Genomic DNA, 25329 nt, shown 5'->3' with positions numbered 1-25329 from the left:
TTTCTTGAAGATGGAGACAAATACATTTCATGAGCTCTGTGTGCGTTTTATATATGTGCTGACAATCTGGTCAAGCCATCAGCAATTTGTCTCTTAGTTCCAGTGGATTGAAACTGGGATGGAATTGTGATTTTATTCTTAAAATCACAATTGTTGTTTCTTAGTGTGAGAATTGATAAGACCTTGTAGAAAATGAAGAAAATAACATTCTGGTAACTGTTGCTATTCCAAGATTCTGAAGGAGTCACCCAGCTCATTATCTTTCTACCTGATGCTTAGAGATACTGGGTTGGGTGTATCTCCTTCTAACTGCAGTTCTGGAATTGATAGCTTTCTTAGCAAGGCTGAAATTGAGGTTTGAAACCATAAGGAAAAAGTGAATTTTAAATTCTACTGCAACTTGGTGGTAAAAAACCATATATAATGTTAGAGTAGTTTGGGGTTAAACCACAACATGATTTGTGTTTAGTAAAGTTGTTCCCCCAAGTTGTTCTCACATTGTCCCTCATCCCTCCTCATTCTCCCCTGCTCTGTTTTTAACTTGGCTTTACTAAAGGAGCGAAATCACCGCAGTGGTAAAAAAGCATTTTCTCAAGTACTGGCCTCAGCCTGTAGTTGCATTGCTGGAAAGCAGAGATGTGTAAAGCCAGGTCTAGTGTATTTGCAGGCTTGTTTTGCTTATCCTTGGCAAGTTCTCCTCTCCTTTCAGAGACTCTGAAAAGGACTGCACTGACACTAGGTAATACTGAGCCTATTATTTAACTAGGAGATGCAGAAAACACATGCAGAGTTTTATTTACAGGTTCAAGGCCAATACTGTGAACTATGTTGACAGCATTCATGAGGTAGTTGCTTTTCTTCCCCTAAAAGGTAGAAATGCCCATAGCAGACAGACTGGAACATTTTGAAAATGCAAGGTTCAGGACCTCATATGGGAGATACACCATTTAGTAGAACACTGTGGTATTTAGGCAGTATTTAGATTAAAGATATTACATTAACATTAAAGATATTAATACAAATGTCTCTGCTGTAACAGCCTGTGTTCTTGTATGTTGTAATATCAGCCCCATTCATCACACCAGTATTAGAACAACTTGGATTATGCATTTCATTGTTCATACTTCGTGTCTCATCATGGAATACACAAACAAGGTTTTTCAGTGCTCAGAGGGGCTTGTTTCAAATATTGTTCTATTCCCTTGACACAGAAGGACAGGACAGCTCCATCCATGCCTGAAGTACTTTGTTTAATATATCATCTCTTCAAGACATTTTGAAAGGGTGCAGCCTTAAATACGGTGCTGTCATGGAGAGTTATGGCTACAACTTTTATTACTGCTACTTGCAAGAGCAAAGAGATAAAGCACAGAAAACATGGAATAATAATGGACGTGTTGTTCTGATGCACGCTGCTGTAGCTGTAGTCACTGAGCTTTGTTAGTGAAGATGCTTCCCAGAATGTAATGGCATATCAGTCAGAATGCTCATGGGAGGAATTATACCATTGGAAAGTTTTGTTAAAGAGAAAAGAAAAACCCCAACATCTTAACAGCTGTTGGAATTATGGCCTTCCAGCAATTATTGAACTGAGATGAAAATGAGCCAAAAACTAGACTTAAAAAGAGTTCTTTGCGGTTACCAACCCTTTTTTTTTTTTTAATCATAGGGATCTGACTTCAGTAGCTAAAGTAGTGGCATCAGTGTTTTGCTATCTCCATGGTAGTTGCACTGTCTGCCATCCCACACAAAGCAGCAGTCAATTTGTTCCAGAAACTGCCAGCTGCAGAATGCAGCATCTTCTCAGCACACAGAGCTTGTGCAGAGAACGGGAGTGGAGGCTGTCCTCGGTGCAGAAAGCTTCCTGGTGGTCCCACTGCACTTGGTATAATGGGAAAGATGGTACAGCAAGTGTGAACAACTACTTGTATCACGCCTTCCTCTTCCCATCACTTAAAAAGGCACTTGGAATGAATTGAAAATAACTGTCTGGAATTCTGTCATACTAGGTGGGGCTGCTCTGATGTCCATGATGCAGCTAGCTTTCTAAAAATAAAAAAATCTTGCAAGTGAGCCCCAGAGTGTAGAAATGCAATTGTTGCTTTTAGATGTGAATTTCTGCAATTTCTGCCACCACCATAACATAATTTTATTTGCCCTTTGAGATGGTTACAATCTTCTGTCAGCATCTTACAAATGCTGAACATCACTGTGAGCACTGTGGAAGAGTATGATATTTCTTCCTTTGCTTAGGCTGGAAGGAGATGAAATTAGAGTAAGAAATGCAGAAACTGTGTGTGGATGGCTGAACACTGGGAGATACTGTTCTATAATTTCTATAACATTAAAGAAGTTTTTTGCATGCCACTGTTGCAGAAGTTTCACCAGTGATAGGAGGAACAGTTAATCCTTTAAGTCAGTGTATAAGAATGAGAAATACCCTTGTCTGTTGCAGTGTGTTCTTCCAGTGTGCAGTGTGGCAGTGGCATATGCCTATATGCTATTGCCATAAAGGCAGCTAGAATGGGATCCTTATGGCTCTGGTGTCTCAGTGCTTCTCTGTTGCAGGGAGCTGAGCTGCCTTTGGTAACAATCTCTCATTTGCTGGGGGATCACAGGAGACTGACTGTTGGAAGAATCCCTCTATCCATGCTCTGGCTGGCTGCAGTCCTTGTGTGTGGTGCCTAGGGTGTCCTGACTCCTCAGTCTCTGTGCTTGAGTGGAAGTCCTGACAAAGGGCTAGAGCATCTGTCAAGCAAGCTTCTCAATGTCCTGCTCCTCTTCAGTTCCTGCTCCATTTTCCTTTACTGCTTTTTCACCTTCCACTTATTTGCACCACAGTAGCTAGGAGACTCTGAGAATGTTTGATTATGTTAAATTATATTTGATTATGGGGGGAGAAGGTTGTGGATAAAGTTGTTCTCAAGCAAATGATCAGATGGCTGCAGCTTTTTTAGTCACTTCCTAACCTTTCAATTACCTAACAGCTTGCTAGTATACCTAATGTTCCTTTGAGTGTTCATGCTGAGTTCTCAGGGATGCTTTGTAAAGAAACTTGCACTCTGCTGTTGTGTTTTAATACTTGTGCCTATGAAGCTTTTCAATAAATTAAATTTTGATTCAAAAGGAAGTATGCAGAGGTCAAAGAAGGTACATGATGTACAAACTCAGAGTTACCATGGATAGGCCTTAGGCTCAATATTTCATGACCACAGTTGAGGCTTGGCGGCATAACATGTTTCAGGGGCCAGTTTTCTTATGTCAGCAGTGATGCAAGAGTTTTCCTCTGCAGAAAACTCTGATTTTCTTGCACTTATTTTTGGCCTGTGAGGCATATCAGTTTAACTAAAAGAAGCCTGATTTTCATGGAATACTGAATTCTACTTTATGAAAGTGGGACCTCTCACTAGGATGTCTTAAATTAGATTCTCAAAAGCAATGATTCAAAAAGCTTTGCCACCTTAGTAACTGTGTATCTCTATTATGGAATGAAGTGGCAGACAATATTGAAGGTTCAACAGACTTATGCCAGTTGAGGTATAACACTTGAAGACATACATACAATTCCTGCTTACAGAGGGTCTGTACAGTACCATTCATCACTACACAGACATTTTAAGGATGTTAAATATCTAACCATTATTTGAGACAAACACAAAACAAACAGGCTTAAATTCACAAGTAATATGAATAGGTAGAAGCTTTAGAAAATGAATAGTATTTGAAATGACTCAATAAGTGCTATCAGGAGGACTTGAATAATCACAGCATAGGAAGCAAAGAGAAATTACTTTTATTCATAGGCACTGCTGCTGTATAATTGTCAAAAGACTGAGTCAAAACTGAGCAAGTCTGTCAAAAATTCAGCATGTGTCAGGAATTATTTCCTAGCTAATAAATAACATGGCAAAAATCTTCCCCTGAAGAAATTACCAGCTCCTTTGCATATCTGAATGGTATGTAATGGGAATAAGCGAATACAGAGTCAGCAATTGTGTGAGGAAAGAAGCCACATTACTCCTTTTATTTTTGGCTGTGCCTGAGGTCAGAAGTTTCTTTGTTCTTTCTTTACCTCCCATTAGAGCAAACATAGTCTGCTTCTTTTCTCTTAAGGCTCTTCTTTTCCCCGGCCAACTTCTTTTTGTTTTGTTTAAATAAAAATGTCTATCTGTGTTGTGAACTATGACTGTGTGGGCTCATTATTTTCAACACTTGCATGTTAATGAAATGTTGCCTTATCCTATGTTGTGATAGATTTCAAAGGAAAAAACCTTATTTTAGAGGCAGTGTAGTGGAGTTGTAATTTATTGAGTTAAAGCTTCAAACAGTAATACCTAATGTGCATGTTGTTAAAGCACTACCCACACCGAGTGTTTACAGTATATAAGGCTACTTCTGTAGTAACATGCTTTACTTACCAATGCTTGCACAATTTTGCATACTAGAACTTTGTGGGAAATCGACTCCCTTTATTTTGCCTTTCAGCTTTTAAACTCTTTGTGGCCCATGCTATTGTTTGCTTAAAAGTTGTTACTTCTCCGTCAAATGCAATGGGGAGTCCATTCATTTGCTTACAGCTGCAAGAAGCTAAATAATATAATTGATTGTATATGTGATGCTGTGCTTGTAAGCACGGTTCCATTTGTGGAACAGGAAGGGGGAGCAAAAATGCTTCTTGGATCACTGATAACCAGTGTCTGAGCTGTAACAAATGTGTAGCTGCTTCTTGGTTGTCTCTGTCTTTACCATGGCTGTAGAGAATTTCACAGTGCCAGCAGGGGCAGGACTTGGCTCTGCACACATCACAGACCTTGGCCTGTTGCTGCTGGAGGAAGGACTCTGCCTGGTTTGGTGTTTGTGGGTGGAGCTCCATTAGAGGAAGCTACCAAGTGTGAGAGAAGGGAATTAATTACTGCATTAGTACAAGTAATAGCAGTAGCTGCTACTAGTTTTTATTGACTGTACAACATTTAGTTGCTGTATCCTTTCCTGGTCATTCATTTTATAAAAGTCAGCGAGAAAAGGCTTGTGTGACAAGGGTGTTTATACTTGAGTGACACATAGCTCGTTTTCCCGTTTATGAACAGATTTCCCTAATTATTAAAATCCCAGCATGTAAGATGCTTAGGGATAGTTATTATATTGTATGGCATATGTTTTCACATGAGACCATGCAGTAAGCATGCATTTGTGAATGGGGTCCTATGATTCAGCATCCCCAAGCATGTTGGCTTCTGCAGCAAGTAGGAAGTTTCCTGCTGTGAACAAGGCACGGTATGGCTTTTTTCAGTGCCCTGGCCTGGGAGCACAAGTGATCACAGGTTTAGCAACTAGTGTGACAAAATATAATAGGGGAAGGCCTATAGAAAGGACAGGTGATTTTACTTCAACAAAACACATTTTTTCTTCTCATACTTAATCTTTCACTGATTTCACTTTCTTATTGCATATTCAGAAGCACCTAGATGTGGGATCAGGTGATGAGCTGGGATTACTTACAGGCACAGGAAGGATAGAAGATGTTGGCTATTAAGTCCTCATCATATCTTCTGCATTTTTCTTCTTGATTGGTGATCACATGGGGTTTTTTGACTGTACCTTTTGTACTCTTCAGGAGTTGACAGTGATTGCAATCTTGGCCCTTTCATTCTGTAGCATTGCTGTAAGTCAATAGGCAATGCTGCTGATTTCTGTACTGTCCTTGTCTGGGTGGTTTATAGCTCTTATCCTGTTCTTCCTGTCACCTTCTCTTAATGATTTAATTTTGTCCTTTATTTTCTAAAACCAGACCTCTTGAGAAGCTACATATGGAAGTGCAGTTGATAACTGGTGTATTTGGGTGTGCCCATCAGCATGTGATATCTCTTACTGATTCGTTTCTTTTGGTCCTTTCACAATGTTTCCATTCATCCTTCATCCAAACACTTTTTCATAGTCCTGCTCTCTCCCCATTTAATTGATTGATGGGATGAAAAAAGCATCCTTTGCTATGTGCAAGTGAGTTCTGTAATCCCTTTGATCTCTCTAGTTCTGGAAAGGAGGAGCTTCATTGTAAAAGCTGTAGGTATATCCTCGGTTTTATTCTCTCACAGCCATGAGCAGGGACGTCTTTTACTAGACCAGGTTGCTCAAAGCCCCATCCAACCTAGCCATGAACTCTTCCAGGGATGGAGCACCCACAACTTTTCTGGGCAACCGGTTTCAGTGCCTAAGCACTGTCGCAGTAAAGAATTTCTTCCCATATTTCATCTAAACCTGATCTCAGTTTGAAGCCGTTCTCCCTTGTCGTGTCACCACATGTCCTTTTAAAAAATCCCTCTCCATCTTTCCTGTAGGCTCCCTTCAGGTATCAAAGGGTTCCTATCAGGTCACCCTGAGGCCTTCTCCAGGCAGAACAAACCCAGTTGTCTCAGCCTTTCCATGTAGGAGAGGTGTTCCATCCCTCTAATCATCGTTCATGGATGGACTCATGCCAGGTCAATGTCCTTCCTGTGCTGGGCACTTCCCTTACCCTGCCCACGGTATGATTGGCTTTCTGAGCTTTTTCTGGTCCTTTATTAATTGAAATCTTTGCCTGAAAAATTAAACTTTTATGCTCCCTATGAAAGCACCCTGGACTAAGAAAAAGAGAAGATACTGAATTCATTAGCTTATATTGTAAACAAATTATCTGAAAGAGAGGAAGAATGTGCATACATTACATTCATAATAACCAGAAGAGATAATGTATTATATGGGAGAAATTGCTTCTGTGAAGAGGTTGGGAAATGTTTATTTATTTTCCTAAGAGGCATTATCAGTGATAGAAACGTGAGTCAGAATACCTATTCTGCAGTAACAGCTAATCTTTTATAGAAGATTTTTGTTTCTTGCTAATATATATGAGTGATTAGAGATTTTGTGTCTTTCCTTTTTACAGATTCTTGCATATTATGATTAGCTCTTGCTTTTCCAGGACTAAGATCACAGCTAGTGAGTGATGAAGTAACCTTGCTTTTATTTGAGCTCAGATGGAGAAAAGGTCTTTCATTTCCTTTCCAAAATCTTGGTATTTGCCAAACAATATGAAGATGATTCAAAGTAATGTGTAAAAAAACCCCACTAAAATTAAAATAAAATGGTAAAAGATATTTTTAATACTTCTACAAGCCCTGTCTTCTTTTTAGCAAACGAAGCGGTGATTTGACCTTTCCATTCTGGGGCCTATTTTTGCATTATAATGTAGGTCATAACTTCTTAAAACCTACATATTTGAAACTAGTTGCTAATTCTATCTGTATTAATTTTATTTCTGAATTTGAGACTTTGTAAGACCTTGTTTTGAGTGCATATAACTTCCTTGAAAGTCTCTAAATCTAGAACTTGTGACCTTTAATACAAAATGAGCATTTTTTTCATAAAATCAGAGAAGAGTCCAGGTTAGGAAGGGCTTAAAAGGTCATTTGCTCCAACCTTTTATGGAAAAGGGAGCCTAGATTTGGATATCTTGTACTCTGTGCAGTCGTGTCTTCTTCAGTCTTTACAGAAGTGGATTTATTAAATGGAAGACTTCCCACAATGGCAAAGCATACTTTAAAATTTATTTATTTTTGAACTTCCTACATTATTGGCCTCTAGATCCTCAAAAAAGCCTTTGCAAAAATAGTTCTTTTTTTCCCTAAACTATGATTGTTACCTTCCATTTCTGCAAAGCTAAATCATGACAAAAAAGTCAATGGGCCTTTTTTAAGGTATTGTCTTTTAAGGATTTGATAAAGGTTAATGAGAAGATTGTCTTCAAAAAATAACTAATAGTCTGTTGTCCATTATTTGGGTCTAGGCTTCCATCTTCTATTTCTTTGTTTTGCATTTTGATTTTTTTGCTGCCTTCCTAAAAAGCAGTAGGATATCTCTCAGCCACTGCTTTCCATCTGTGAAGAATTTGGAGGAAAATGATGCTCCCACAGGTTCTGATAAGATTTTCATACTGTCTAAATGTGAGAATTTTGGAGGTCTAAACTAATAATTGTTGTGTCAGGCTTTAGTGTGAGTGTGGGAAAAGTATGAACTAATCATGTGTGGAAGGAGGTGTCCCTGTTTTGCAGTTGCCAAGTATCAAGGGAAGCAATGATTGTTGGCAATATGTGAGCATTACAGAAATTTATTTTCTTTACTTGGCAGCACCTTGTAAAGGCATTCCTGTCAGCTTTGTTGGTGTCCTTTTTGCTTTTCCTGTCATCCTATTTGGGTATGGAAATGTGCTAAGCTTTTTCTTGTGTTTTGTTTGCAAAACACCTATTCAGGCTGTAACCTCCTTTTTTCTGATTCTCTGCAGAGCAAAGTCAAATGCTGTCTCAGGAGAAGTGATGTTAGCTCAAGTGTTTATTATTGTGCATAGCTCCCCTATGAGACTGCTTTTTCCCCTCTGTGACCGCAGTCCCATGTACAGCTCTGGCACTGTGCCTTAAAACCACAATACTGTTAACTAAACAAGAAAATGTGTGGTTTTTCCTAAAGTCTAGATTGTGAAAATCAGCCCCACAGCTCGTACAAAGGAGCATCCACTTCCCTGTCTGTGAAGCAGAAATGTAAACCAAAATTGTTTCAGGTTAGTTCTCTAAATTCTTTGTGCACGTAGCACGAGACACCTGCTTGTGTTCCTGTGCATGTGCACAAGGTGGCCAGTGTTAAATTAAAACAACCCATGGAAGCTTGGAATGAAAGAACAAGATGATTATTGTAATGCCAGTTTTTAAATACAGTAAGAATGTGCATTGTCAGTGGAAAGGGTAGGCAAAATCTAGGTCTGCATTGGGTTCTTAGGTAACACTGAGTAGGGATGGACAGGAAAAGGTGAGACCTTCATGGTCCCTAGGCTGGATGGTGTCTGACCAGTGGCCCTGAGCCCTGTCAGCCCCCAGGAAGAACATACTTCATTTGCTTTTTGAGTAGCATCATGCAGAACTGTTTTGCAAGTGTTTTCTGTCTTTTTTTTTCTTTTCTTTTTTAAAGATTGTGTTGGAGTTTCCTGTGTGAGATCAGTTCTGACTGGTTTGTTAAAAATGGAATTTATCCCTCAATACATTTATAAACTGCTGTGAAAAAGGTCATTTCTTTTGGAAATGATGTTTCATTTATTTCCCAGAGCTGTAATTCAACACTAAATACTGGGCACATGCCAAGTTATAGGACTGCAAAACAGATTTCTGGAAATAATCCTTACAATTTCTTTTGTTTTAAAATGTTTGAAGAAAACAAAACTAGTGACTGTTGAAGTTTGACACTGAGAACTTCCTAAAAAAAATTCATCCCCAAATAATCATGTCTTAAAAAAAAATTAGATGCAAAAAGCCCTAAAGGAGAATTGAGGGGCTTTCTTAATTGTTAATTTTAGAATGTGTGTGATGTCCAGCTGTGTTGCTTAATAATTTGTTGATGAGTGAGAGAGTCTGAGCAGATAGGTTCTCTTAGGTGGTGAAATGGAAAAGAGCATGCATGACTCTGTGGTAATAATGCTTTTAAAGAGGAATAATTTGCAGTTATGGTGGTGAACTTCACCTTTGGAATCCATTTTTAAGGTCCCGTTTCAGGTTTAGGCTGATAACAGACAAGGCACCTCAGTCTGCCTTGTTATGCTGCACTATGGAAGAGCAGAGTATTTTTTTGTCTGGATGCTTTTAGACTGAAGGTCTGTAGGGACAAGAACTTGCTCTGTTTGCACATCACTTATTGGATATGATCCTCCTATGCTGCGCTCCATAGTCTTAGTCGCACAAGAAGGCGTTTCTGCGCTGGGAAGAGGAAAAATGTAAAAATGTTGCCATTTTGACTGTGACTAAGTTCTGTTTGCACAGTATTACTGTTGTTTGCACTACGGGGGTAAGCCAGGCGCTCGCTTCTAGCATTCGGTGGGCGATTTCCCCACGGCCTGGCTGCTGTGTGTGTCCCGCAGCTGCGGTGTTCCTTACCCTGGCTGCGGGGATGGATTGTCGCGATTGTGGCTCCTGCCCGCAGCGCGTCCCGCCGCCTGCTGCCGTGGCACGGCTGCCTTCGGTCTGCTCCCTCCTGCTGCGGCTCGCCTACACGCTCAAAACCTCTAGGAGGGCAGCGTCGCGGGTGTCATCTCGGTGTGTCACCCTCCTGCCTGGAACAAACTCGGTGTTTGCTTGGAAGCGTTTAGGACGGCGGCAGCAGCCTGGGTAATTTCTGTATGTCTCAGTTAAAAAGTTTCTTTGAAGTACTGGGAGTTGGAATGTGTCTCGTTCGTTGCTACCTTTGAGGAATTAACTGGTCTAGAATTTTAGGTTTGAAGTGGAAAAGTGTTGATGCTAAGTAAGTAATTTGCCTCCTTTGCCTGCTGTAAATGCAAACGCAGGAAAATGCCCCAAATAAGCTACCTTTATCAAGTATCTAATTAGCTGAGCTGTTCTGTTTCAGGCCAAGACAGGTTATGACTGGGATGATAAAAAAGGGAATTCTTTTATAGCCTAATTTTTAGATGAAGAAAAAACTTGCATTTGATCACAGCTGTTGATTTTTCTGACAGCTCCACAGCTTGTGACTTGTTCCTCATTAATACAGCTATATGAAACTGTTCTTTTCCACTTTACCTCTTATTTGGTGTGGCTTCAGCATTTTCTGCAGCTTGATGTGGTACAGATTTGTCCATGTTAACAATTGCTGAGGCCCAGCAGGAGTGGGTTTGTAGAGTGAAATAGTGCAGAGGACCAGATACACAGGCTGCATTCATTCAAGGTTTTTACAGTGGTCTAGTTGCAGTCTTGTCCCAGCAGCTAAGCATCCTTTAGCATACCCTCTGGAATGTATCTTCTGTTTTCTTCCCATCCTAAGGGTATCCAGTCTGTCCCCTCTCAGACTCCTCAGTCATGTAGCTCAGTCTAGCATAAGAAGGAATGCTTGGGGAGATTGTGTCAAAAAGGATGAAAGTGTTCCTCCTCTGAATTAGAATGCTGATGTAAAATGACTTATTGAATTATTTCTCAGTTGTAGCTGAAACTGCCTACTTCCCTGTGTTTTTCCACATTGATTCACCAAAAGGAATAGAGGTTGAATTTGTGAGACATATGTCATGGTAGCTGTAGGGTTTCAATTGATAATATTACTGCTATTAGCATGCAGATTGAACTTTTTTCCCCATAAACTTTAGAATTTTTATACCTCCAAGTCATTTATATTCCTGATGTAGCAAGACAATTTTAGATGTTCTTATCCAATATCTCTAACCTCACAGATGGCAATAAAAACTAAACAGAAAATCCACCATGTTATAAGAAAAAAAACCTTAAAAAATACACAAAATGTGTAGATCTCATTCATTAATCTTTGTTAGTGGCACTTAGACAATATTATTGAGCTACTGTGGTAAAATATTAATGAGGATTGAGGTATTGCTTAGATGAGATTTTCACTGCAGTTGGGCTCTTTGGCTTTTCTTAACTTTACCATTGACTTGCTCGGTAATGAATTTTCCTCAAACTCCTAAATTTTTTACCTTAAAGACGCAAGGAAGCCCAAAGATATTTAAATATTATGACATTTAATTTAAAGATCCAGGAATCTTTATATCAATATATATTACAGGAATGTTGGAAATACTAGAAAATTTGAGACCCTCAAAGGAGGGATGAGAACAGCTAAAACAATTCTATTTCTACTGCTCAAGTATTTTAGCATCAAAAGTAGTAAAATATTCTTCAAAAGAACTGTTGTAGTGTTTCATAATTTTTCACCCTGTGTTTTTGTTCAAAAGGCAGTTTTCCCCCAAATTCTTTCATGCAATTATTTGCTATCACTTTAAGTATTAGAAGAATGACACATACAGTGTTTGATCATATAATGGAATATAGCTTTGAAGGTGACAAAAAAATACCTCAAGTTGTGTTGCAATTCAACATTGCTTCTTCCAAAGTGTTTTTAGACACTAAGAAGACATAAGTCAACCTTTACCATTTTGCTTTACTTCATAGAACTGGTTTATAATATTCATCTGTAAATGTCTTAACATATATTCTCATCTGTATGTGTATAATTGGTAAGGTCTTCTCAATAGTTAAAATATTCAAGAACCTCTACCTTGATTGGTTACAAACTACTCCAGGCATCTGTTTGTTAGAGTTTATAAACATTTTGTCAGCATAGTATGCGTGTTTGAAAGTCACTTATATACAGCAGATGCGTTCTGCCTGAATCGGACTCAGAAATTCCAAAAGCTGCATGATAAGAGCCTGAAATGAGATCAGTATCAAGTAATGGTTGGCACTCGTGCCTAGCAGATCTGTGCATTTCCAGTGATGCCTCCAACAGTAGTGCTAACCCCTCTGATTTTCTCAGAAGCCAGGAGAAGGTGACATTTTGTTTCAAGATCAGTTCTTGAAGTTCTAATAAAACTACAGCATTTTCTTTAAAAAGGAAAAGTTCATGTTATTGTAGTTGCAGAAATGATTTGAGATACTAGCTTTCAAAGCTTTCCAATCTGAAGGTACTGTTTAAGAAAATGAGAAGAGCAGTCCCTTCTTCCCATCCACAGCTGATGGGAACTCTGTTCAGTTCTGAGACACCCAAGGTTGTCAGACTGCTAATGCATGTTGTTGAAATGGCCACTTAGGCAGAAAGAAGATATATTACCTTAGTTTAGGGTACATTTTACAGGAACACCATTTTCTTTAGCATATTTTTCACTGTACGACTTTTTAGTAGTCATTAACCCTGCTATCCAGTAATCTACGGCTTCATTTTCTCATTTAAAATGGTGCTCATTGTTGCTTTCAGTATATTTCACTGTCTCTCAAAATCAGTTTGTAAAAGTCTTTGGCAGTAGAGATGCTGTAAGGTTAAGGTCAGCCATATCAATAAATATTAACTGGTTTCTTTAATCTCTCAAAGTCTGTTTAAAAAAGTAAAGTATTCTTCCAACTGCTGTATGTGAGCTAGAAACTAATATATATTACAAGTTTGCAAATGTGAGACTTTATTCAATAAGAGAGTACATAAACTGTACAAAATACAAACAATAAACATCCATATTAGTATTTCATCAAGTTGAACTCTTTCAGGAATAAATCTGTTTTCCTTTTAAAAGAATATTTTCTTTTAGAGAAATTAAATCAAATGTAGATGATTTTGCTTTATGACATTGAAATACAAAGCCAATGGGTATGCATTTTGGAGGTAATGCCTGTTATTGGCACAAGCATTTTTTTTTCCTGCTTTTATGGGGCTTTTTTTGTTAGATAAATAATTTTAAAAGTTGTGGCCAAAGAATCAACCATTCAGAACATAATTTACCCTTTAACTACAAAATTATGTCTAAATGCCAGTAAATGTCTGAAGACTGCACAGGGCATTTTAACATGTTATAGAAGAGGTATTTCAGCAGCCTTACTGTTGAAATTTCCAGCCTTGTCATTCTTAACACACTCAAAGCATACATTTGGGCTGGCTTCACTTTATGTACCAGAGCTCCTTCTAATAACTAAATACATTTTAAGTCTCTCTCAGTAGCACAGTATAACAAATGTAGTCACCACTAGGTATACCTTGACATTTCCATAAAACAAGTCAAACAAAATGAGTTTTACAATTTTGAACCTTTAGTGGCAAATGAGGAGAAATAATTGAAAGTTGAACTTCAGGACTTCCAAGACCAAATTCTGAGTTGCCTGTAAAATATGTGCAGCTCATATTTTCCCAGGAATTAGTGGTGAAAAAAAATGCTCTAGTTTTCTATTAACTTGTGTATCCCAGACTTAACATTAGTACTATGTTCTGCAAATGATGGCAGCTTTTAAAAATTTGGACCATTTAATTTGTTCAAATATTCTCAATGCAGTTTCATTGTTAGAAGTAAAGGATTTACCTTCTCTTTCAGCTCTGTAATAAAACACATAATCACTGCACATATTTTGTATATCCATAGGTCTCATCCACAGCAGCCAAAAATCCAAAGGCATCCAAGCCCTTTTTAGTCTTTTTCAAAAAAATCTTCTTCATCAATTGAAAAAGCAGTTAATAGAAGCTTGGCAATAAACAAAATTTGTCCTACCAAACTTTGTCCTCATAGCTGTGGGTGAATTTTGGAAAAACAGTATTATGTAATTTGTTGTCAAAACCAACCTGTCTGTCTGCATCACATTAGCTAATAATAATAATAATAATAAAAAAACTCTGGACTACTTTTCTTGCTCTTCAAATAACTGCATTGTTCTGTCCTATATTTTTGCATCTCCTAGCAACATAAAAAGTTTCAAAAAGTTTTATTTTTAGAAGTGTGCTGGAATTGTTTTCCCAACCATTATATTTTCATGCTGCCTCACTGACAGGTTCCCTTGAGCAAGTGAGAAAGCTGCTCTGCTGAAAGTGCAGTCAGTGATCTGTAGTGGTTACTGCTCTCTGTTGCAGTACATATTGAGGTATAGCTCATCTTGATGGTGAAGCATTGGCCTTGGGGTCAGTATTGTGATCCCAGTCTCTGTACAGTTATAACTGAATTGACCTCATTTACTTTATGATCGTTTAATCTGCAGTTTACATGGCCCATAGATTCAAAATATTGTGTCCCTGTGTCCTGTAGTGTTATGGCAACAGATAATGTGATGCTCATGATACACGAATAGAGTAGACTATCTGTAGGTAACAAAACTGACATTATAACTATGAGAGTTGTACTGCAAAAGGCATTGCCTCGAGAAGGTGTCCTGGTCTGCAGGCCAAGAGGTGTGAGGGCCTGGCCCCTGTGGGACAGACTGCCTGCATCTGCGTTGTGTAATGTCCTCTGCTTGGATCCCAAGGGAGCGCTATTTTTGTGTCTTTGTATGATCCACAGAAACTGCCACAGCTCACCCAAGTCACGTCATGATGCAGAGGGGGGTGTCTTGTATTTCACGATGGCAGTGCCTGAAGGCAGCAAACCTGCTGAGGCAGTACTGGGGGAGTGTTACAGTGCACCCAGAGCAATCTTATCTATGCTGTCTGTAGGGAATAGCCCCTGTGGGAAATGCTGTTCAAAAATTCTCCTGCTTTTGTGTCAGAAGAACCTCCCTGTCTCACCCTGAAAGGAAGCCCAGGAACTAAGGGATACGTGGAGAACCTTAGCAAATCACAGATCTGGAACGAGCAGGGGAGCCAAGTTATTAAAATATTGGTACTCATGGGATTAGTTTAACTGCAGCTCCATTGCTTAGACTAACTTCTTAAAAAATGTATTTCAAAAGTATTGTTTTGGCTTTGGTATCAGTTTAAGTAATATTTATATATGCGTGTTCTTAAGTTTTTTTGTATAAAGACATATTTAAGGATTTCTTGGTTTTAAACTATAAAGATCTAATATGGGGAATGTTCCAGGAATCAAACTTCAGTATAGAAAGCTGAAGAGTCTTTCAGCATTTGCTTTGCAGCTGTGAATATTCATAATAAAACTTTCAGTCATTTCTGCTTGACTGTTTCATTTGGGTGAAATACTTTCATCCAGTTGACAACAATCTTAGACTTGAGAGTTAAGATCTCTTTCATCTAAATTCTTCTGAGACTCTTACCCAGTCTTTGTCCTGCTGTCATGAGACTTGCTATTGAAGTCCTACAGGGTAGCTTAACTTCTGCTCTCTTAATGATTGCCAGACACAGAAAGAGTCAAATTGTCTTAAAAGATACTGGAATATAGAAGCAGGTAGGAGAGAGAATAAGAGGTGTTCATCCTCTGTCTCTCTCCTTATCTCCACCAGCCAGTGCAAAGCATGCTTTTGTCTTATGTAACATGGCCATGCCTTTACATTCCTCTACATCCTTTCATGATCCTCAACATCATCATTATCCTCTTTTTCTTTCATTAGAAAGGGTCTGGCAGCCTCCCCTTTGCCCTGAAAATTATGAATTATAATCAGATTTAACGTGGAATTGTTAATTATGTGCATTTGAATAAGGTAATTCTTTTCACTGTATTAATTTTCTTTTTAAGAGACTTACTAAATATTTTATATTTATTATTTCTGTACCTTCATCTAATTGCAGAATTATAGGAACTTCCGAAAACAATGGTGGTGATAATGAGATCAGTAGAAATTACAAACAGTGAAGTTTTCACACAGAGATATAATGAAATGTTTTGTGAAAATCATTGTCATTTCTGGAAATGGAGAGAACATAGGAGCACAGAGTCCACTGCCCTTTTTTCCAGGCAAACCACCCTCCCTCAGACAGTAGTTTTTAAATGAAGAGTAAAGAGCTCTGCAAACAATACATTGGTTTGAAGGAGCATTATTCAACCTGCTTTGTAGAGGATTGGACTAAATGACCTCTAGGGGTCCCTTCCAACCTGAACTTTTCTATGATTCTATTGAAATGCTGACTCCACACATGGAAAATTTGGATTCTTTAGAAAGTATTTTTGCCAGGATCTCCTCTTGAGGCTGGTTTCTACAGCTTTGTTTAGCTTTAGTAACACCTTTCATGGCCCTTTTGTAATTAGAACTCCTGTGTCATTGTCTAATACCCATATAGATCTGTGCTTTACTGAATACGAAGCCATGAGACATCCCTGTTTATAAATTCCAGTGTATCAAGTTGTGTTCCAGTGTTCAAGAACGTGTCCTATGTGAAACAACATAAATCCACAGCTGCCTTTCCTACTTAAAGTGTCTGGCACCAAATTATTCTGCAAGACCTTTGCTTTTCTGTCAGGTAAAATGGAGTGTGGAGTGTAAGAACTTTTCCTATTAATTCATAGAGAACCCACTCAGCCTTCAGAAAGCCTACTGAAATAAAAGATGCTTATAGCCCACTTGGATGGTATAATATTTAAGAAATAGTAAATATTGGACCTTGAAACACAGGGATTTCTGCAGGAAACTTACAAACAAAGGGTTGCTCACAATTCTTGCTGCTATTTTATGTTCTATAGTAGCATCAAAGAGCGATTGAGACTCTATAGTGTGCTTGGTAAAGCAGCACTGTGATTGTAGCAAGATTTGTCTTCTGCTTTATGGTCACATATTTCCATACACTACACTTCATTACCTATTTGGTGATTCTTAATTATTCAAATAGGAAATTTTTGACCCATGGAATCTATGCACTTCTCATTTCCTTCCTTCTTACTGCAGGATTGAGGAGAGAGCCACCTGGGCCCATTTCTCTCTTCCTTTATTTTTTAAAAAAATTAATTTGCCTAATTTAATATAAATATTTAATAAAGATCAATTTATAAGTATGATGCCAGCTTTTACTTCCATCTGCCAAGTAAGTAGCTGCTGTAAACATGCTATGAATATGTAAGCATGTTATAAATTCTCATGTAAAACAAACTTGTAGTTTGAGATCTATGCAGTAAAATAAAAGTTAGGGGGGGTTTTGTCATGCTTTTTAGAATTTTTTATAGTAGGACTTTGCTTCATAGAGAGATGGATTTTTTTTTTTTTTGTCAGGGAGGAACAGTTCAAGAAAAAATTGTTCTCTCCTGAGCAAAACTTTCTAATGGATCTTTAATCAATTTCCTTGTTAGAGCAGCTTTATACATAGTGGATTCTAATGGAGGTAAACACTGCTTTTGAACAAGCATCCAAGAACTTCAGCTGAGAAGCAAGTATTAGCATAAAAATTGCAGAGAAGGGTTATGTGTGATACACATAGTGCCCTACTCCTGTTTTAAAGAGCATTTTCTTTTCTATGTGGCTGTATGTGCACAAGGTGGATGGACAAAACTCATGGCTTGTCTCTCTGATTATGCAGTTGAAGGAGGCTCTGGTGTAGAGGTTGGCAGAGCAGTGATGCACCAACAAACTGATGTTTTCTTTGAGATTAAAACAGATAGCATATTACCTGTTTTTGGTTTGATTTTTTTTTTCTTAATTGCCTTCTGCCACTACTTTAGGTAGAGATGCTTGGATTTGGAAAGCTATGTCCTTTTTGTAAGTCTGGAATTCATACATTTAGTAATGCTGTGGCCTGAGTCTGGACTGCGATTGAAGGAGAGCTGCTTTTCTGTTGCCAGGTCCTGTATCCACAGGTATGTGATCCTGATGGCTGGTCATGGTCTCCAGTATGTTCATAATTCAGGGGCATTGGAATCTCAAATTCTAAGGTACTCCTAATAGGTGTATGTAGGGCCTTGTTAGAATTCTGCCATACACAAACCAAGCCAGGCTCTATTTCACTTTCTTTGAGTTGTGCTGAGTCCTTAGATGAGATGGGGAGTCAGGAAATACTGATGCTGTATGCCCATATAGCTGAGAAAGTGGAATAAAGATGGGGTTTGGAGAACTCCTTGAGAGAAAAGAGGTCAGTAGCTGCTTTAAAAGTAAGTATAATTCATTTGGTTGCAAATGAAATGTTACAGGCAAGATAAATCTTTCTGTCATGATTGTATTTTGTTGCTTCTCTTTGTTCTCAACTGATTGCATTATTCCCCCCTCATTTTAACAGTGACATTTGATTGGAGACTTAGGAAAATATTCTTATCCTGTTAATCTTAGATTGTTTTATTCCTTAGTAATAATTTTGGAAGTTGCAGGCTTTCATTCTTTTGAATGAAAGTATATGCTTGAAAGAAAAAAAGAATACCATTACAAGTGCATATGTAAATATATATATGTACATGCATAAAGTGGTACATGGAAATGAAAGCAGAAAAATGTGAAAGCATGTTATTTATTTGCTTCTCTCTGTCTGTGACTACTGTCGAGAGACATTTCATTCCTGTGGTGGTGTTCCTTACAGCTGGAACCTTCTAGAAAACTTTGATTAACAAGGCACTAATAGAATTTTCCTTAAGCCACAGCATGTACTGAGTGAAGATATAAAAGATGTCAATCCTGTGTGCCCTCAGAGCAGTTAGCACGGTTCCAAGGCAGAACTCATTTGTGCTGTCAACTTAGTGGCTATTTTCTCTCTTACAGATAGGACTGCTTCCTTGTAACTAGTTGAGAAAGAGTGCATTTGGTAGCATCTGGAACTCTGCTGTAATCTTTTACTTTAAAGTGGCTTCATTTCTTTAAAGTCATGGTACTGTAAGATTAAGAAGTCTGATTTTGAGGTTCTCCAGTGCCAAGGAAATTTCGAGTGTGGGAACAAAAGGGGCCTTAGATTTGTTTCTGCATTAATTTCTTCTGGGTGGAAGAAGAAGAGATTGATGAGAGAAGAGATGGCATTTTCTTTCAATATGCTGATATGCTGTTTCTCTTCTAAAACCTTGAGAAGTGGAATATATTCACTATCCTGGTTTTGACTGGAATAGAGTTAATTTTCTTCTTAGTAGCTGGAACAGTGCTGTGTTTTGTATATGAGAATAATGTTGATAACACCCTGATATTTTGGCTGTTGCTAAGTCATACTTATTCAAATAAAATGTTTTTTCAGTTTCCCATGCTCTGCCAATGAGAGCTGCACAAGAAGCCAGGAGGAAGCATGGCCAGGACAGCTGACCCAAAGGCCAGAGATATTCCATACATATGACAGCATGCCCAGTATACAAACTGGGAGAGTTATCTGGAAGGGGCTGGCTGCTGCTTGGGAATGGGCTGGGCATTGGTCAGCAGGCAGTGAGCAACTGTATTGGGCATCACTTGCTTTTTCTTGGGTTTTATTCCTTTCTCTGTCTCCTTTTCATTACAGTTACTGTTGCTGTTGTTGTAATAATAATGGTGATTATAATAATAATAATGTTATACCTAATTTGAATTATTAGGCTGTTCTTGTCGCATCCCATGAGTTTTCCCCTTTTCTGATTCTCCTCCGCATTCTTTTGGAAGGATGTGTGGGGAGCAAGTGGCTGTGTTGTATTTAGTTCCTGTCTGGGCTTAAACCATGAAAATTAACAGAGAAATGTTTAATTAAATAAAGATTTATCATTTAATTTTTTCATATTGAGTTTACTCTGCACCCTGCCTTTATGGTACCAAACTTTTCTTTAATATTACCATGTCACATGACAACCGGCTCCCATAATGGGAAGACTGCAAAGCTGCAAGATAAAATCTGTCAAGGAGTAAACTCATTATAAACCCTCATTACCAACATGTGAAAAAACCCAGAAAAATACTGCATAAGATACTGCTTTTTTACTTTGTTATTTATGTTTTTGACAAAAATCTGAAAAATTTCCCATGAGGGATGAATGCCACATTGATATAGAGTCAAGGGAAAAGCTTTGCAGCAGAAATTGTTCATTGACTCTGTGACTGCAAGTGTGCAGAAAGAGAGCAGAGAGACTGCAAGAGCAAAAAGAATTAGATAACATTAATTTTAAAAACACAACAAAGCCAAGCACAGGATTGCTGTGTAAACAGCTTTAACTGTATATATTTATTTCCAGTGGCTCTGAAGACAAATGGAAGATTACTGGGAAAAGATTAACTGTAACAAATGCAAGGAAATGTTTGAAGCAGTTAGAAAAGCTTTTTATAGTAGAGCAGTTAAATCTAGTTAATTGTGTTGATTTTTGTTTTCATAATTACTTCCATTGTTTCACAGAACTCCTGCTGAATGTCTGACATAGTCGAGTTCTCATGCCGTTTTTAAAAGAAATAAATATATAGAAACTGAATACCAATGTGATTAGTGTTGTGTTACATACTTTAATATATGTGCTGCTCATACTGGTTAGCTGCTTCATGCTTAGCTGAGGAGATAATCCACAATTTAAAACAAAGAAACCCCTCTGGTAAGTTAGTGTAGTTAATGGAAGTGCTTGACTATACGTGAAGGTAAGAAAGGTCATTCTGGTCCAGTGGGAAAGTCATGACTAAGTCTTAGTAATGAGAACCCCAAATTATTTTAGTTCCCACTGTGACTCTGCACACTGTCATTGTCCAAGCCTTTTGGAGCATGGTTAGCAGCAGTCTGGGAGGGGTGAGCTGGCCCCTGGTCACAGCAGAGTCTGTGGAGCTGCTTCTGTGCAGTAGGTTTTATAAATCCTGAACCGGTGTGTCCCAGAAGTGTAGAGCACCTGGCACACTGACAGCAAGGCATAATGCATATGATGTACATGCAGCTAGCTTTTGTTGGTAGTATTTACTGAATCATATTTCTAAAATATGATTATATGGTGCTCTTGGAGCACAATTAAAGAGGAAGGTAGAACAATATCTTGCAATGCATGCACTTTTTAGTATCTGTGGCTCAAGCAGAAAATCTGATTGTGGCTGGAGGGGTGTAGCTGGGACTGTGTTTGAAACTGCAAACATAAATGCTCCCTTTCTCTCTGGGTCCAATTTTGGTCTCCCTTGCTTTGAGATAAACGCAATAAGGATTGATAAAGTTGCAGATGCTTTTTGTGGCTCAGATCTAAAAATGCTAACATTGGGCAACAGGAAAGAAGCAACTCTGGCTGTTTTTTCATCAGAATACCACACCTGGATGCTGTGGTTAAATTGGCTGGGTTATTCCTTCATGCTTTGTTTTACAGTTTCTGATATGTTTCATGCCATGTGTTTCTGGGTACAGGTGTTTAGTTAGCATAGCTGTTGAGACTGAAAACTGTCAGGAGGAGCACTGCATGGCATTGTGCAAATGAAGTGAACCATTTTACTGAAAAGATCAATGTGCCTAGCAATGTCACATCTGAAGTAGCTTCAGTTTTAGCTTGTACCATGAAACTGCTTTTGAGGAGCTTTTAGGCAGGTGACAGTCTGATTCAGTGGGACTGTGACAGTCCTACTGAGGAGTGGTGGAGACTGTAGGAGAATACTGAAAGGTATTTGCAGGCTCATATGGCAGAAATGTGCAACTGTGTTTTGTGCTCAGCCCTTGGTCCAGCCAGTGTCAAATCCCTTTCCTTCCGTGGTGGATGTCAATCTGGCACTGTTGAAAAGAAAATCAAGTCAAAAGAGCTGCAATGTCTTCTTTCAATTTATTTGACAGTGGTATATTAGGTAACATTGTTTCTGAGTAAAGCCAATAGTGAATACATGATTGAGTCCAAATCTCTTCCTGTAAGCCAAGGATCTTCATTACCATTCATGGACCTTTTATGTAATCGCTTGTGTAAGGGTTGCACATGATGCATCGTCTACTTCGAAAAAAAGTACTCAGCAGGGGCTGTGATTTTATACACAAAAAATGAATATTTAGGACCCAAGGGAAGCTATTCACAATTTTGGGAAGGTGGGGATATTGTAGAAGCGTGATTTAAAGTGGCTATATGGCTCTTTTAAAGCACTGTTAAAAGACGTATCTTAACATTTCCTAGGGTGATCCATCATAAGCTAACTTGTCTGTTTAGGATTTTTCCCAAATGTTTTTCTAGTTAGATAAAAGATACGCATGAATGTGCAAAATGATTTGGCTGAAGGATGACAATTTGTAGAAAACTGAATTTGCCACATTTCTGTCTTTCCTTCGCAGCTGAACTGGTGTTGTGCCTTATACCTTTTTGATTTGTTAGAGTAATTTATGTTCATAGAGCAGAAAAGCTGGATTCCATCCTCCATATCAACCTGTTCAGAAACTTAACTTGCATGGATATTTAAAAGAATGTATAGGAAAAATCAAATTATTTCTTAAATACGCCACTCCAGGATGAATTAATCTACTAGCAGTGCTGTAACTCAGAGTCTGTATGTCCTTGCCCTGGAAATTTGTATCAGCACACTTGTAACAGTTTGATTTCAAAAACTGTGGTGTTGACTCCTAATTTGTTACCTGTAAGTTTTACAGGTGTCATTGATAGGAGCAGTGTCCAGCCAGTGCGTGTTTCAGTGCAAAATGTGGCTATTTGCCAATGAATGTGCCTGGGAGTGTATATTTTCAGAGGTTTATTTTTCTTTGCACAGACTGACATCAGTGGCGCATGCCAGTACATTTAAGGAAAAAAAGGAATTCCTACTTAAAATAAGTGTTTCTGTGCATTTTATAATATACATGCTTATAAACACAGAAGCCTGGAAAATTATCAGTGTTTGTCAAGTAGGCACGTAAAGGACTCTCTTCAGAGTTGTACAAGCTATGTGCTATAAGGAAAAGAAATGAAATGTAATCATTATCCAAATACAGTGAGTAAAGATAAGAGCTTTCCACAATTTATCTACCAAATGTGTGCCTCTGTCTAACACAGAGTGACTCTAATACCACAGTTGTAATATTAAGTCTGCCCACATATTTTGTGCAAAATCTCAGTGGTGAGGCATTCATTGCCTTGAAAAGCTGACACAATGGAATGTTTTTTGTGCTGGCTCTGGACAAATTATAGTCCATTTTATCAGTTCCAAGGTCAGAGTACTATCATGGCTCTTAAACTGTAGTGTAGTAAAGTGGGCTCTATTGAATGTTCAAGGAACAGCTGTAAGTTTGCCTGATTATTGCAGCCAGGTATTTCCAGCACAAGAAAGAGACTTTTTGTCTGAACCTATTTCTCTTGTCTACATTCTCATTTTTGCTGTAATTTAATTTCAGAATTGATTTTTGCTGCAATATATATGGAGTTGTAGAGCTAAGACACTCTCATTGTTAACGTGTCACTGTAGAAATGATACATTGCTTGTATCAGCTCAACTGCTGGTTGAAGCATAAGTCAAAGGGCACCGTTATTAAACACCTTGTACTACCAGAGTCTCTTTCTTTCCCTACCATTCTTGTAGACTACGCTATTCTTAGAATTGAAAAACCTAAGCCCTTTCACAGAAAACCTGAAATAGATTTGCATGGACTGAATACTTCTCTTTCCTTTTCTAACTTGTCTGCTACTAGCCTTTCCTTCCCTTTCAAAAAAACATGCTATCAAAATGAAACATAATTTTTATGCTCTGCATGCCGGCACTGGTGTGGGAATATTTGTTTTCCTGTGAATAAAAATCATCATATATTTTTTTCTTGGCCGCTCTGAAATGCAGAACAATTATTTCAAATTAGGATCAGATTTTTTTTTCCTAATAAAAAACTGTGTTATTCAGTAGAATCAATTTTTCTCATGGCATACAGTCTAAAAGCTCCTGATATACCCTATGTGGATATGAGTATTTCCTTGCCCATTTTGCTCTTTCTCTTCTCCCCTTTTACACAGCAGCTCATCAGCATTGCTTTTTGGTGTGCAAAGTGGGTAATTTCAGTAACATCTCTCTACCCCTAAACTTCAGCTTTCCTTTTTTTGGTTCACTTGGTTCACTCTCTTGAGTTCATGACCAATTGCAATGCATCGCTGATTCAGTGGTGTGACTTCTGCTCTTTGAGAGCTGGTGAAGGAATGTGGGTGGCTTTCTCTTATCTGCCATGGGACCCCAACACACATAGGCATCAAAGATCTCAGAGTTCCTGTAAAGTAAAATGAGGACAAATAAAAATAAATAAATAAAGCTGACATCTCTTGGTGAGGTGGAGCTTAGTGTGTATTTAGGTGTATGTGCTTTATTGACTTACTGTCTTAATTTGACTTCTAAAACTTGCTTTATTATTAAGTAGTTGTGGATAATTTTGAAATGGGTACCACCTTGCAATTGCAGCAGCCCTTATTTAGCCCTGTTTTTTAAGTCTTTTGAAACACTGGCATAGTCTATAACTTTCTGTAGAGTGATAAGCTGTTGAAATATTTTTTCCTTTCTTTTCAGGGAGTAATATGTGGGAGGCTGTGGACTATTTGCTTCCGACATAGGAACAGCCTTGGGTTGGGATTCTGCACTCCTGAGAGAATGCTGGGAATCTGCAGAGGGCGACGGAAATTCCTGGCTGCCTCTCTGACCATCCTTTTTGTCCCAGCAATTACGTGGATTTATCTGTTTGCTGGGAGTTTTGAAGGTAGGAGAGGAATAATGGCTGAGGGAAGGGTGGTGGGGTATTGGATGATTTGTAGCTGGGCAGACAAATGTAGATTAGTCATTATTGGTTTTATTTAAATAAATTTTGTTTGGCTTGCATATGAAATAGTTTGCAAAGTGCAGATTTCAACAAAAGGCCTTCCTTACCATGTTCTCGATACTGAGGGTGCTCAGTTAATTACTGGCCACAATTACTTGGTTTTCCACTCATCTTTGAACTTTGAAAATGTGCAACAACTCCCCCCCTGCCCAGTCCACTAATCTTTCTCTGTATTTTCTGATTTTTAAAAGTAGGTCTATCCTATGCCCTGTAAGATTTTTAGCATCTCATTTCAGATACGCTGAACACAGAAAATCAATGCATATCTATATAAGGTTTCTTTACATAAAAGTAGTTTGGATCCACATCCACCTGACTGTCAGTGGATTGTTTTAGTTGTAATATCTTTCTGTCCCCTTCTTTTTTTTAGATGGAAATCCTCCAGCTTATAGGTAGATTGACTTACAGCTATGTAATGAGCGCTTTTTATAACGAGACAGAGAATAATCACTACTTTGTCTTTTAAATTACCTGTCTGGTGAAGTTTCTTTCCTGGCC

The 25329-nt window shown here is 38.3% G+C and overlaps 1 protein-coding gene across 3 annotated transcripts in view; it reads left to right on the top strand.

The window, feature by feature from the left end:
- The window catches only part of LARGE1 (LARGE xylosyl- and glucuronyltransferase 1), a 272944-nt gene that overhangs the window by 55195 nt on the left and 192420 nt on the right, over positions 1-25329 (top strand). For 2 of the 3 annotated variants that reach the window (XM_005491163.4, XM_074539310.1), the window contains one exon: positions 24525-24711. The exons of the other annotated variant lie outside the window; for it this stretch is intronic. In XM_005491163.4, the coding sequence (XP_005491220.2) occupies positions 24606-24711 (106 nt within the window). In that variant the 5' untranslated portion in view covers positions 24525-24605. The remainder of the gene's footprint in view (positions 1-24524; positions 24712-25329) is intronic. 3 annotated transcript variants of the gene reach the window in all.

Source organism: Zonotrichia albicollis, chromosome 4, assembly GCF_047830755.1.
Source record: "Zonotrichia albicollis isolate bZonAlb1 chromosome 4, bZonAlb1.hap1, whole genome shotgun sequence".
In the NCBI taxonomy this organism is placed as follows: Eukaryota; Metazoa; Chordata; class Aves; order Passeriformes; family Passerellidae; genus Zonotrichia; species Zonotrichia albicollis.
The sequence above is the reverse complement of the archived record's forward strand: the minus strand, read 5'-3'. Positions and strand labels throughout refer to the sequence as shown.